Source organism: Oncorhynchus mykiss, chromosome 18, assembly GCF_013265735.2.
Source record: "Oncorhynchus mykiss isolate Arlee chromosome 18, USDA_OmykA_1.1, whole genome shotgun sequence".
NCBI classification, from domain to species: domain Eukaryota; kingdom Metazoa; phylum Chordata; class Actinopteri; order Salmoniformes; family Salmonidae; genus Oncorhynchus; species Oncorhynchus mykiss.
Window position 1 is genome coordinate 9,866,774 of NC_048582.1, and position 12,890 is coordinate 9,879,663.

Here is a 12,890-nt window from a genome sequence, read left to right on the forward strand (position 1 = left end):
GAAGATGAGTGTGCAAGTAGCGGTACTGGGGTGCAAAGGAGCAAGATAAATAAATAACAATATGGTGATGAGGTAGTTGGATGGGCTGTTTACAGATTGGCTATGTACAGGTGCAGTGATCTGTGAGCTGCTCTGACAGCTGGTGCTTAAAACTAGTGAGGGAGACATGAGTCTCCAGCTTCACGGATTTTTGCAGTTTGTTCGAGTCATTGGCAGCAGAGAACTGTAAGGAAAGGCGGCCGAAGAAAGAATTGGCTTTGGGGGTGACCAGTGAGATATACCTGCTGGAGCTCGTGCTGCAGGTGGGTGCTGCGGGGCTTTACCTAGCAACGACTTATTGATGAACTGGAGCCAGTGGGTTTGGCTAAGGATATGAAGTGAGGGCCAGCCAACGAGAGCATACAGGTCGCAGTGGTGGGTAGTATATGGAGCTTTGGTGACAAAACGGATGGCATTGTGATAGACTGCATCCAATTTGCTGAGTAGTGTTGGAGGCTATTTTGTAAATGACATCGTCGAGGATCGGTAGGATAGTCAGTTTTACAAAGGGTATGTTTTAACAGCATGAGTGAAGGATGCTTTGTTGCGAAATAAGAAGCCGATTCTAGATTTAATTTTGGATTGGAGATGATTAATGTGAGTCTGGAAGTAGAGTTTACAGTCTAACCAGACACCTAGGTATTTGTAGTTGTCCACATAGTCTAAGTCAGAACCGTCCAGAGTAGTGATGCTAGAAGGGCGGGCAGGTGCGGGCAACGATCGGTTGAAGAGCATGCATTTAGTTTTACTAGCATTTAAGAGCAGTTGTAGGCCACGGAATAAGAGTTGTATGGCATTGAAGCTCGTCTGGAGGTTAGTTAACACAGTGTCCAAAGAAGGGCCAGATGTATACAGAATGGTGTCGTCTGCGTAGAGAGGGATCAGAGAATCACCAGCAGCAGAGTGAAATTATTGATGTATCTTCAAACCATCTGTATACTTACAAGCCCATACCAATCATATCCAGATTCCATTTTTAATATTCAAACCCAATGTCAACATACAGTAATACTTCAAGTTACTCTAAAATCATCTTCCTCTCTTAACACTGAAAACTCTTCTCATTGGTATCCTAGTGGTTAGAGCGTTGGGCTGGTAACCAAATGGTTGCTGGTTTGAGTACCTGAGCCGACAAGTAAGGCTTTTAACCCTAATTTGCTCCAGGGGCGCTGTACTACTATGGCTGACCCTATAAAATACCTCATTTTCCTGCACCTATCTGGTGTATGTGACAACAAAACATATCTATTTTTTGTTTATTTATTTGCAATTAGAAATGATTTGTACTAGGTCTGTGGGCCTTTTTCTGAGTTAACCAAAACTCTACTAGTTGACGCCACTAGTTGGTCCCTTCCTCATTAATAGTTTGGCATGGAAGTGTACGGTGGTCTGCAGGTCCCAAATAGCCTCCATAGAGCCAGGCCAGTTTCTTATTGAATTGGCCCAAGGCCTAAATTCCAGCCGTGCATGTTTTCAAATGGCCAGGGGTTGTTAGCTCCAATGACCCATAATATTCCAACCAAAATAAACATTAGGTTCTGTCCGTTAGTTATTTTTGTAGTTTTGTTATTTAGAAATCATTAAACTTGTCAATCAAGAGATGTATTTTGAAAAAATATATGAGTTTTGCGATGACGCTGAGAGAAGGCAAACACCTTCCCCCTAAAGAATGAAACACATTGAGAATTTGACTGTTGATAGACTGCTGATAGGTAGGAGGCTGTCCCTTCTCTTTCTAGAACAAAAAAACTTTCCTGCTGCATACCGACGAACATGCCATTTCTACTTGTAGAATCACAACCCTCCTCAGTGGCCGACAACTTGACTTCGAGCCAATCAGAGAGCACAAATTGGGGGAGCCGAGAGGAGTAACAACAAAAGGAAAAAATATATTGTGCTGGCTAGCGAATTACATGCTAAAGGTTTAGCTAACAAAAAAATGCCACTGGCAGCATGGGATTATGGAGAGTGAATGAAATAGTTTCTTTGTCATCTTGCTAGCTAGTTATCTAGCTTTGGCCATCTGACAAGGATCACCAAGGGTATTCTACAACAATAGCAACATTAGCACAGCTAGCTAGTTAGCTAACATTGGATACCTACAAAACAAAATACATAGGAACTAGCATTGTCAAACTAAGCTGAAGAATGCAACACTGCTGCTACCTTCTAGTTTGGAGTATTTTAACAAGACTGTAAACTTTCATTCATAGGCTACGTTGTAGCAACCTCATGATGGGTATAGGGCAAATTCAAGTATCATGTAGTAGCTTTAACCTATCACTGTTACATTGAACTGGCAGAACGGAATATGAATGACAGTCATCCAATATGCCGTAATAGAAATAAGGCCATGCTCCTGAAAAAGAATATCGGCCTCATCTTAAACTGCACTGACCCCCACTGATACCAATATCTACATGTTCTGTAGTCAAAAATATGGAGAAAAAAATGTCATAAGAAAATGACTCTCTATGATGTCATCAGGAGTCATAATTAAAACTAAATGAGTTCCCAGTTGATCCCACACACCAGTGAGATTGTCAGACGTTTGCTTGCCAAGAGCACCTATGAACAGAGTTTTGGCAATCAATGTCTTTTGTGTGTTCACACCGAACATACTTTGAAGCCATCACTCTCGCCTGCATCTAGCTGATATATGGTGTAATCATTAGTCCCACAGTTGCAAACAAGAGTTTCTATTGGACAAATTCAGGTATGTTTATCCCCGATTTTCAACAGAATCGGTGGAATTTATACACCCCTGATCACGCGTAAACACAGTTCGCTTTCATAGCAGCCACATTCTATTCTTTCTCGCATCTATGCGCTCTCCTCCACTCACCTTTTCCCTTCGCTTATGGACTATAATGCGCAACACATCAGCTGTTTGTGACCAGGTGAAAAAAACTTTCCAAGCCAAACCATATCATAACCGCTACACACAGCCTACATCATTGTCACTATATTAGCTAAAGTAACATCATAGTCAACATAGCTAATAGAACTAACACGCTGGTAAAACCGCTACAATCATGCAGTAACGTTACAGTGTAAGCAGTTTATCACTTAAAAGCAAAAGCTTGCCTTGACTAGCTACAGTGACATAGCATACCTCTGTTTGAGCAGGGTGTTTGAGTAGACTAAACTAGCTAGCTGCATTTGCTAACTAGATAGCACTGTAGATAGCACTGCAGTGCTATCTAGCTGTAGCTTATGCTTTCAGTACTAGATCCATTCTCTGATCCTTTGATTGGGTGGACAACATGTTATTTCATGCTGCAAGAGCTCTGATAGGTTGGAGGACATCCCCCGGGAAGTTGTCATAATTACTGTGTAAGTCTATGGAAGGTGGTGAGGACCATGAGACTCCTAGGTTTTGTATTGATGTTTTGATGTTTTGTATTGATGTCAAGAAGCTAGCTGAAGCTAGCTGTCCTCCGGCTACACCGTGGTGCTTCCCTACAGAGTGTATTGAGTTGATTTACTTTATTTGTATTATTTTATTTTTTAACCCTTTTTCTCCCCAATTTTGTGATATCCAATTGATAGTTATAGTCTTGTCCCATCGCTGTAACTCCCGTACGGACATGGGAGAAGCAAAACTCCCGCCATCCTCTCGAACATGACCCTGCCAAGCTCCACTGCTTCTTGACACACTGCTCGCTTAACCCGGAAGCCGGGTTATGTGTCGGAGGAAACACTGTACAACGTGCAACCGTGTCAGTGTGCATGCGCGATGGGACACGACCATCCCGGCTGGCCAATCCCTCCCTTAACCCGGATGACGCTGGGCCAATTGTGCATCGCCTCATGAGTCTCCTGGTCATGGCCGGCTGCGACACAGTTCGGGAACAAGCCCAGATCTGTAGTGACTCCTCAAGCACTGCAGTGCCTTAGACCGCCTCGACAGAGCGTGTTTTAATAAATTATTTGGTGACGTGATTATATTTATTATAATTTTATCTAAAAAGGATAACTTTTTAAATGTTTAAAAATATATATTTTTTTATGAAATTCACTGAGGAAGATGGTCCTCTCCTTCCTCTTCTGAGGAGCCTCCACTGATCGGTATGGTGCTGAAGAGGTTATATATGAGGTTACAAAGTTATGTATGGTGCTGAAGAGGTTATATATGAGGTTACAAAGTGGTTAAATAACATAATAAAGCTTCAAATCCACCCTTTTGTTATAAAGAATGTTGCTTGTGACTTATAAACACATCAACTTGTTTGTTACTTATATTGTCTTTGTTTCGACACGTACTAGAATCTCCCCATCGTTTAGTAGCTTCACTTTATTGTCTTTGTTTAGACACCTACTAGTATCTCCCCATCGTTTAGTAGCTTCACTTTATTGTCTTTGTTTAGACACCTACTAGTATCTCCCCATCGTTTAGTAGCTTCACTTTGTCTTTGTTTCGACACGTACTAGTATTAAAACCTTGGAGGGATTAAGCCTATAGAACATCTCACAGTAGGAGGATTTGAAGCCAACAAAAGCTAAAAGAGACAGTTTATTATGCTGACCCCATAGAAATGAAGGGTGGATCAACTGTAAATACGCAATGTATAAAAGGTCGACTGCAACACTAAATGAACACAAACATCCCCACGGGAGCGGGTTTGTAATGACTCTAAATACAACATGTAGATTAGATAGATAATGGATACAGACAACAGTTCAATTGTAATAGTTAGAGAAGTATTGGCTCTGCATACAGCTTGATCTTACCTGACAAAGTTGTCATCTCTGCAGGGAAAACAGTGATAGAGCAGATGTTTTGGTCAATGTTTACTTGACCTCTGACCCAGATCTGCAAGGGCTGTTGTTTACTTTTCCTCTCTGACCCAGATCTGCAAGGGCTGTTGTTTACTTTTCCTCTCTGACCCAGATCTGCAAGGGCTGTTGTTTACTTTTCCTCTCTGACCCAGATCTGCAAGGGCTGTTGTTTACTTAACCTCTCTGACCCAGATCTGCAAGGGCTGTTGTTTACTTTTTCTCTCTGACCCAGATCTGCAAAGGCTGTTGTTTACTTTACCTCTCTGACCCAGATCTGCAAGGGCTGTTGTTTACTTTTCCTCTCTGACCCAGATCTGCAAGGGCTGTTGTTTACTTTTCCTCTCTGACCCAGATCTGCAAGGGCTGTTGTTTACTTTTCCTCTCTGACCCAGATCTGCAAGGGCTGTTGTTTACTTTTCCTCTCTGACCCAGATCTGCAAGGGCTGTTGTTTACTTTACCTCTCTGACCCAGATCTGCAAGGGCTGTTGTTTACTTTTCATCTCTGACCCAGATCTGCAAGGGCTGTTGTTTACCTCTCTGACCCAGATCTGCAAGGGCTGTTGTTTACTTTTCCTCTCTGAGCCAGATCTACAAAGACTGTTGTTTACTTTTCCTCTCTGACCCAGATCTGCAAGGGCTGTTGTTTGGCCAACACCAGCTACTGTTTACCCTAGCCGGCCTTGCAGTGGCATTCCTCACGTATGTACAAATGCTTCAACTATTTTGATACCTCCATTTTGCTGAGATTAACATTTAATGTAGCAGGGACACTATTTAAAGCATAATTGTGGGTAGTGTCGTGTCTTTGACTATGCCGGATTAAGTGATATGACATGCTATTCTATAAAATAATTTCTCCGTAATTAATATCACCTGATTGAGCTAATCATGTAAATGTAATTAACTAGAGAGTCGGGGCACCACAAAATAATATTTATAGCGCTGTTATCTTCCGAAAAAACTCTTAAAGACCTAGTAATATTTTACATCAATAGCAGTCAATATTAATCCTCACCTTAATTCAGTCTCAACTGAAAGTTGCAAATTCTTGGTTATCTGCACAAACCCTGGCTAACAAGTTGAATCAGCAATACAAAATTGGGTTTAATTATTTATTTGCTAAATACCCAACTAATCACACAGAATTACACATACACATAATTAATCATAACTTGATTACAAATTATGTCATAAAGGAAAACGTCCCTAGCGGGCAGAACAGATATGACAGCTGGTTACAGAAAAGGGGCTGGGTTTGAGTGAAAGAGCGGGAAGACTGAGGAACAAAGGGCGAAGCTGTGCTATCGTAAATACAGTATCCTATGCATTCTAAGTTACCGCCCATTTGGAAAAGGAAAATGCAATAAATATTTACTTTGAGCTGCGCTTCGGTAGGTTGGTGATAGATGGAAGCTCGTGTTGCCCAACCTAGTCCTTTCTCCTTTGAAGAATGTCTCTGCTGGTAAATTGGATACGTTGTAGTAACGTCGTTGTGTGGTAAACGGGATACTCTGTATGTTCCTTCCTAACCCGCATTTGCAGCTGCTGTTGCTAACTCAACGGCTAGGAGGTGTCACTTCTGAAGTGAATAAGAGTTCAAAGTTCATACCATTCGCAACCAAAGCTCATGCTGATGTTGGGTTCGTTCTGTAGTTATTATCTGAACCATTCTGACATCGGACCGTCGTCCTCACATCCTCGGAACAGGAGGTTACATTGTCGTCAAGGCTTTATATAGGAAGGGAGAGGAGGGCGTGTTTGAAAAGTTTTATAGCCCATGTCCCTTCACAGGGGCGGGCCACTGATTGAGCAGAGCCCTACCTTATGAAAACCCAAATCTCACATTTTAGAAGCTAAAATCACATTTCATCCCATCACAAATAATTTCATATTCAAACATTTATATTGAACAACAATTCCATGTGAATCCGATAACTCTGATGTGTAGACTTTCCACTGTAGAGTTTGTCATCTTATCATTGATGAGAATGTCTCAGATGACAACCGAACTGACATCGTATTCATTAAGTACCAGCGCATATGTTCAATTGGTCGGATTACCAGAGTATAGTTAATTTCCCCCCACCTCCTGATTTTCCCAGAATCTCTATGTTAACCAAGGGTTTTGCAAATGTAACATCAGTAGGGTAGAGAGAGGAAAAAGGGGGGAAGAGGTATTTATGACTGTCATAAACCTACCCCCAGGCCAACGTCATGACAGTAGTATGGGCATTGCCAGGTGATTCATTACAAAAGATGATTACAGAAACAGAGTTATTGTACATATTAAATTAGTGTGGCTAAACCACTTCTGGTTTTTGTTTCTACCTGGTAGTTAATTTGCACCCACCTGGTGTCCCAGGTCTAAATCAGTCCCTGATTAGAAGTAGAGGATGAAACCCAGAAGTGGTTTGGCCCTCCAGGACCAGAATTGAACAGCCTTGAATTATAGCATTAAATTAGAGTATTACGTTTTCTTGGTTTTATCAAAACGTCACAATGTAGAGGAACTGAGTAAGTATCTCAAGGCACATTGACTATATAAACAAATGTAATGACTTGACATTGGATGAATTATTCAATGATATGTTTTACAGTGTTTTTATGTTAAATCCATGCCATCAAGTTTTCCCTTCAGAGAGCCAAGAGGAAGATTGGTGACATGGAGATGTTTCAATTTTTTAAATAAAGAACTCCCCCCTCCAAATGTACTGTGTACTTTGTTTTCTATAAAATGTGATGGGGTACATATAGGAAAACATCATTATCACTACTATAATGTTTTAACCTGGGTTGGTACACAAAACTGGACACTTGTATTACTCAGATTGGTCTGCCATTTCTACACCAGTCTTCATATCAAAACACAATCTAGTCTAAAACAACATGGTTGTAATCGTCAAGAGATGATCACTCATCTACAAGACATTTTAAAATGACAATCATCCTAAATAAAATAAGCCTTTGTTGAAAAGTAGAAATGCTTACTGTGTTGACCACCTAAGACAAAAATACGTTGCAGTGTTCACAGCATTCTGGCGGAAAAAAACGCTGACATGTTAAAAGTCCAACTATTTACATGACAATACTGCCGTTGATCCATGGATTATAAAGAGAGGACGCACCTCCCAACCCTTGCTGAGTGCCAGTGAGACCAAAGTTAACCTTCGCAATGGGAAAGGTAAGGCTGGTTTTTATGCTATGCATATGTTGTGCCTCTGCATTCCTCCATAGATTATTCTACCGAAATCAATAAAAGGGGATGAGATTCATTAAAGGTAATGTGTGCCTCTGATCAGGAATTTTAGTCTGTACAATATTACAAAATAATTCTAAATCTTGGGGCTTACTGCTGGGGAAGAGATCTGGTCTTACACAATAAAACACCTCAATTGATCTGTTTTTTAGATCATTTTCTACGAAGACAGAAACTTCCAGGGTCACTCTTATGAGTGCGGTGGAGAATGCTCTGACCTACATGCCCACTTCAGCCGCTGCAACTCCATCAAGGTGGAGAGCGGCAACTGGATGGTGTACGAGAGGCCCAGCTACATGGGCTATCAGTACTTCCTGAAGGAAGGCGAGTTCTCCGACTACCAGCGTTGGATGGGCTTCAATGACTGCGTCAGGTCCTGCCGCATGATCCCCCAGGTAAGAGACGAATTAAGGAAGAGGTTAAAGAGATCCCGTTAACTCTGAAGTATTGGAGGGATTCTAAAGTATTACAGGGACTTCTGGACCTTTATAGTTTGATCCCAAAACTACAGGAAATCAACTGCTGGATTCTGAGCAGTGGAGGCTGGTGGAGAAAGAAATGGGGAGGACAGGCTTATTATCCTTCCCATTTCTCCCTCCATCAGCCTCCACTGACTGAGGTTGGACGTAGTCTACCACATATTTTTCTGAGATGGTTACACATGAGTATCATCCCAATAACATTCCTCTCTGTATCCACAGCATCAGGGATCTCACCGTATGAGAATCTTCGAGCGCTCCGAGTTCGGAGGACAGATGACGGAGTTGACGGACGACTGCCCCAACCTCTACGAGCGCTTCCATTACAATGACGTCTACTCTTGCAATGTGATGGAGGGCTCCTGGCTTTTGTATGAGCACCCCAACTACAGGGGGCGCCAGTACCTGCTGACCCCGGGAGAGTACAGGAGATACAACGAGTGGGGAAGCATGAGCGCCAGAGTGGGTTCCATCAGACGTATTGATATGTAAGAAGCTGAATGTATGACTCTTGAATCAATGACCAACGGGAAATCATGTTGAAATAAATCCATCCACACATTAGAGCCTTTTTTCCTGCCTTTTGTATTTTAAACCACAGAGAAATAATGAATATGCAAACGTATCTGTTAGGTTGGTTGAACTTTTAAAAGGTTTTCCTATGAATTAACTCCCATATTACCGTGGTTTGCTGAGTGAAACTGTGGAGTGAATCGACCTAGAATAGACCATGTGTGTACCCTAAATATCTCACATCAAATATTCGTATTTATTGGTTATTGTCATGAACAGGCTGTTCATGACAATTTGAGAATTATATGAAATGAATACCTTACATATTTTGCTTTGCACTCATTTGTGTAATGTGTTACAGATGTAGGATCCTAATTTGATCACCCTGTTTCTGGTGAACTTTCCTGCAATGCATTAAAAAAGGCTTTTGAAGTTTGTCATTACCACTTTGACATTTCAGACGTGGTTATCCCTTACGAAAAATGTATCAACCCCAATCCCATTAATTATAATCCACATAATAATTCACATTTCCTGTTGCTGCAGGATTATTTTCCTGCTGTAGCAAACTGGCTCAAATTAAGATCCTACATCTGTACTCAGCAGAATCTGCTAATATTTTCATTCATGATACAATAGGGAAATGTCTGGGCAACTCATAGTCAGCACTGTTGATTGAAGAACTTGAGTTACAGAATGGGAATGGATTATATTGCAACATTGTAACATGACAAAGTGCATCTGATGATGTTAACGTTGTATTTTTGAACCGTCTTCCATGTTGTAATGGCTTGAATGGAATCATTGGAATAGTATCAAACACATGAAAACAGTGTGTTTTAAGCCGTTCCATTGCTTCCATTCCAGCCATTATGATGAGCCCGTCCTCCTATAGTTCCTCCCACCAGCGTAGCCCGTCCTCCTATAGTTCCTCCCACCAGCGTAGCCCGTCCTCCTATAGTTCCTCCCACCAGCGTAGCCCATCCTCCTATAGTTCCTCCCACCAGCGTAGCCCATCCTCCTATAGTTCCTCCCACCAGCGTAGCCCGTCCTCCTATAGTTCCTCCCACCAGCGTAGCCCGTCCTCCTATAGTTCCTCCCACCAGCGTAGCCCGTCCTCCTATAGTTCCTCCCACCAGCGTAGCCCGTCCTCCTATAGTTCCTCCCACCAGCGTAGCCCGTCCTCCTATAGTTCCTCCCACCAGCTTAGCCCGTCCTCCTATAGTTCCTCCCACCAGCGTAGCCCATCCTCCTATAGTTCCTCCCACCAGCGTAGCCCGTCCTCCTATAGTTCCTCCCACCAGCGTAGCCCATCCTCCTATAGTTCCTCCCACCAGCGTAGCCCGTCCTCCTATAGTTCCTCCCACCAGCGTAGCCCGTCCTCCTATAGTTCCTCCCACCAGCGTAGCCCGTCCTCCTATAGTTCCTCCCACCAGCGTAGCCCGTCCTCCTATAGTTCCTCCCACCAGCGTAGCCCGTCCTCCTATAGTTCCTCCCACCAGCGTAGCCCGTCCTCCTATAGTTCCTCCCACCAGCGTAGCCCGTCCTCCTATAGTTCCTCCCACCAGCGTAGCCCATCCTCCTATAGTTCCTCCCACCAGCGTAGCCCGTCCTCCTATAGTTCCTCCCACCAGCGTAGCCCGTCCTCCTATAGTTCCTCCCACCAGCGTAGCCCGTCCTCCTATAGTTCCTCCCACCAGCGTAGCCCGTCCTCCTATAGTTCCTCCCACCAGCGTAGCCCGTCCTCCTATAGTTCCTCCCACCAGCGTAGCCCGTCCTCCTATAGTTCCTCCCACCAGCGTAGCCCGTCCTCCTATAGTTCCTCCCACCAGCGTAGCCCGTCCTCCTATAGTTCCTCCCACCAGCGTAGCCCGTCCTCCTATAGTTCCTCCCACCAGCGTAGCCCGTCCTCCTATAGTTCCTCCCACCAGCGTAGCCCGTCCTCCTATAGTTCCTCCCACCAGCGTAGCCCGTCCTCCTATAGTTCCTCCCACCAGCGTAGCCCGTCCTCCTATAGTTCCTCCCACCAGCGTAGCCCGTCCTCCTATAGTTCCTCCCACCAGCGTAGCCCGTCCTCCTATAGTTCCTCCCACCACCGTAGCCCGTCCTCCTATAGTTCCTCCCACCAGCGTAGCCCGTCCTCCTATAGTTCCTCCCACCAGCGTAGCCCGTCCTCCTATAGTTCCTCCCACCAGCGTAGCCCATCCTCCTATAGTTCCTCCCACCAGCGTAGCCCGTCCTCCTATAGTTCCTCCCACCAGCGTAGCCCATCCTCCTATAGTTCCTCCCACCAGCGTAGCCCATCCTCCTATAGTTCCTCCCACCAGCGTAGCCCGTCCTCCTATAGGAACTACCAGCGTACTCTACCATGCATATGCATACATTTATTGTTATATAATGCTGTTAAAGTGCATGATACTGTAACACTAAATATTGAACACAAATCCCTTTGTGTTCTGTGGATGGTTCTAGAAGCACCTGCACAAGTGATTCACTGTTTGGAGACACATACTGTTTGGAGACACATACTGTTTGGTTGAACATACTGTTTGGAGACACACACTGTTTGGAGACATACTGTTTGGAGACACACACTGTTTGGAGACATACTGTTTGGAGACACACACTGTTTGGTTGAACATACTGTTTGGTTGAACATGCTGTTTGGTTGAACATACTGTTTGGTTGAACATACTGTTTGGTTGAACATACTGTTTGGAGACATGCTGTTTGGTTGAACATACTGTTTGGTTGAACATGCTGTTTGGTTGAACATACTGTTTGGTTGAACATACTGTTTGGTTGAACATACTGTTTGGAGACATACTGTTTGGTTGAACATGCAGCTTTATTGAGAACAGAAATGGAACATAGAACTTTTAGTTGTTGGAGTCAGAGATCCGTCGGAGGGATCCGATCCTGGGGCTCAGGCCACCCCAGTCGCTGGGTCTGCGATACTCGCCAGGCTTCAGGTAGTACTGTCTGCCCTTGTAGTTGGGCTGGTCGTACATGAGCCAGTGGCCGTCCATCACGTTGCAGGAGTTGATGTCGGACATGCGGAAGCGGTCCTGGACATTGGGACAGTCGTCGTTCAGCTCCTGCATCTGGCCACTCATGTCGGGGCGATCGTACAGCCTCATCCTGTAGGAGCCGCGGTGCTACAGGACGATGAAATAGAGGTCATATTGGGTTTTTACATTACTACAAATTAGAGGTCAATTATTAACAAGACAACACAGCAAAATAGGTGGGGCCGAAACGGAGCCTTGAGGAACATCAAGAGGTTTTCATTGGTGCTCTTCTATAAAAACACATTGCAATGTGAGATGGGTCTAGTGATGAGCTGTGTTTGAGGCATCTACACTGGGTTTACCATGGGGATCATGCGGCAGGACCTGATACAGTCGTTGATGCCAATCATGCGCTGGTTGTCATTGTACTCTCCCCTCCTCAGGAAGTACTGGTGGCCAGTGTAGTTGGGCCTCTCGTAGACCATGAACATGCCGCTCTCCACCTTGATGGAGTTGCAGCGGTTGAAGTAGGAGTGCAGGTCGGCACAGTCGCTCATGCACTCATGGTGCCGACCCTGGAAATTCCTGTCCTCATAGAAGATGATCTGCAAAGGGGAGTGTAAACATTTGAAAGCATAAAAAAAATGTATCTTACATCTACTGAACTGATGTATGTTTTGGTCATTATATGGTGGACAAAAAACGAAATGTTTGATGTTTTTTTCCAGTTCTACTATAAAACCAGTCGTATGAATGCAGGTGGGTGCCTGACTTACCTTTCCCATTGTCATGGTTGCGTGAGGGGCAGA

At 43.9% G+C, this 12,890-nt stretch overlaps 2 protein-coding genes across 2 annotated transcripts; one reads left to right on the forward strand and one right to left on the reverse strand.

Moving 5' to 3' along the window:
- Window positions 1–7,936: 7,936 nt before the first annotated feature.
- LOC110495581 (gamma-crystallin B-like) lies at window positions 7,937–9,121 on the forward strand. The gene is made up of 3 exons (XM_021570905.2): window positions 7,937–8,003; window positions 8,231–8,473; window positions 8,780–9,121. Exons 1-3 carry the CDS (start codon window positions 7,995–7,997, stop codon window positions 9,047–9,049), a joined length of 522 nt encoding a protein of 173 aa, XP_021426580.2. The 5' UTR covers window positions 7,937–7,994; the 3' UTR covers window positions 9,050–9,121.
- Window positions 9,122–11,899: 2,778 nt separating this feature from the next.
- On the reverse strand, window positions 11,900–12,890 carry LOC110495583 (gamma-crystallin M2-like). Its single transcript, XM_021570909.2, has 3 exons — window positions 12,858–12,890; window positions 12,444–12,686; window positions 11,900–12,228 (listed from the first exon to the last, which is right to left on the reverse strand). Exons 1-3 carry the CDS (start codon window positions 12,870–12,872, stop codon window positions 11,950–11,952), a joined length of 537 nt encoding a protein of 178 aa, XP_021426584.1. The 5' UTR covers window positions 12,873–12,890; the 3' UTR covers window positions 11,900–11,949.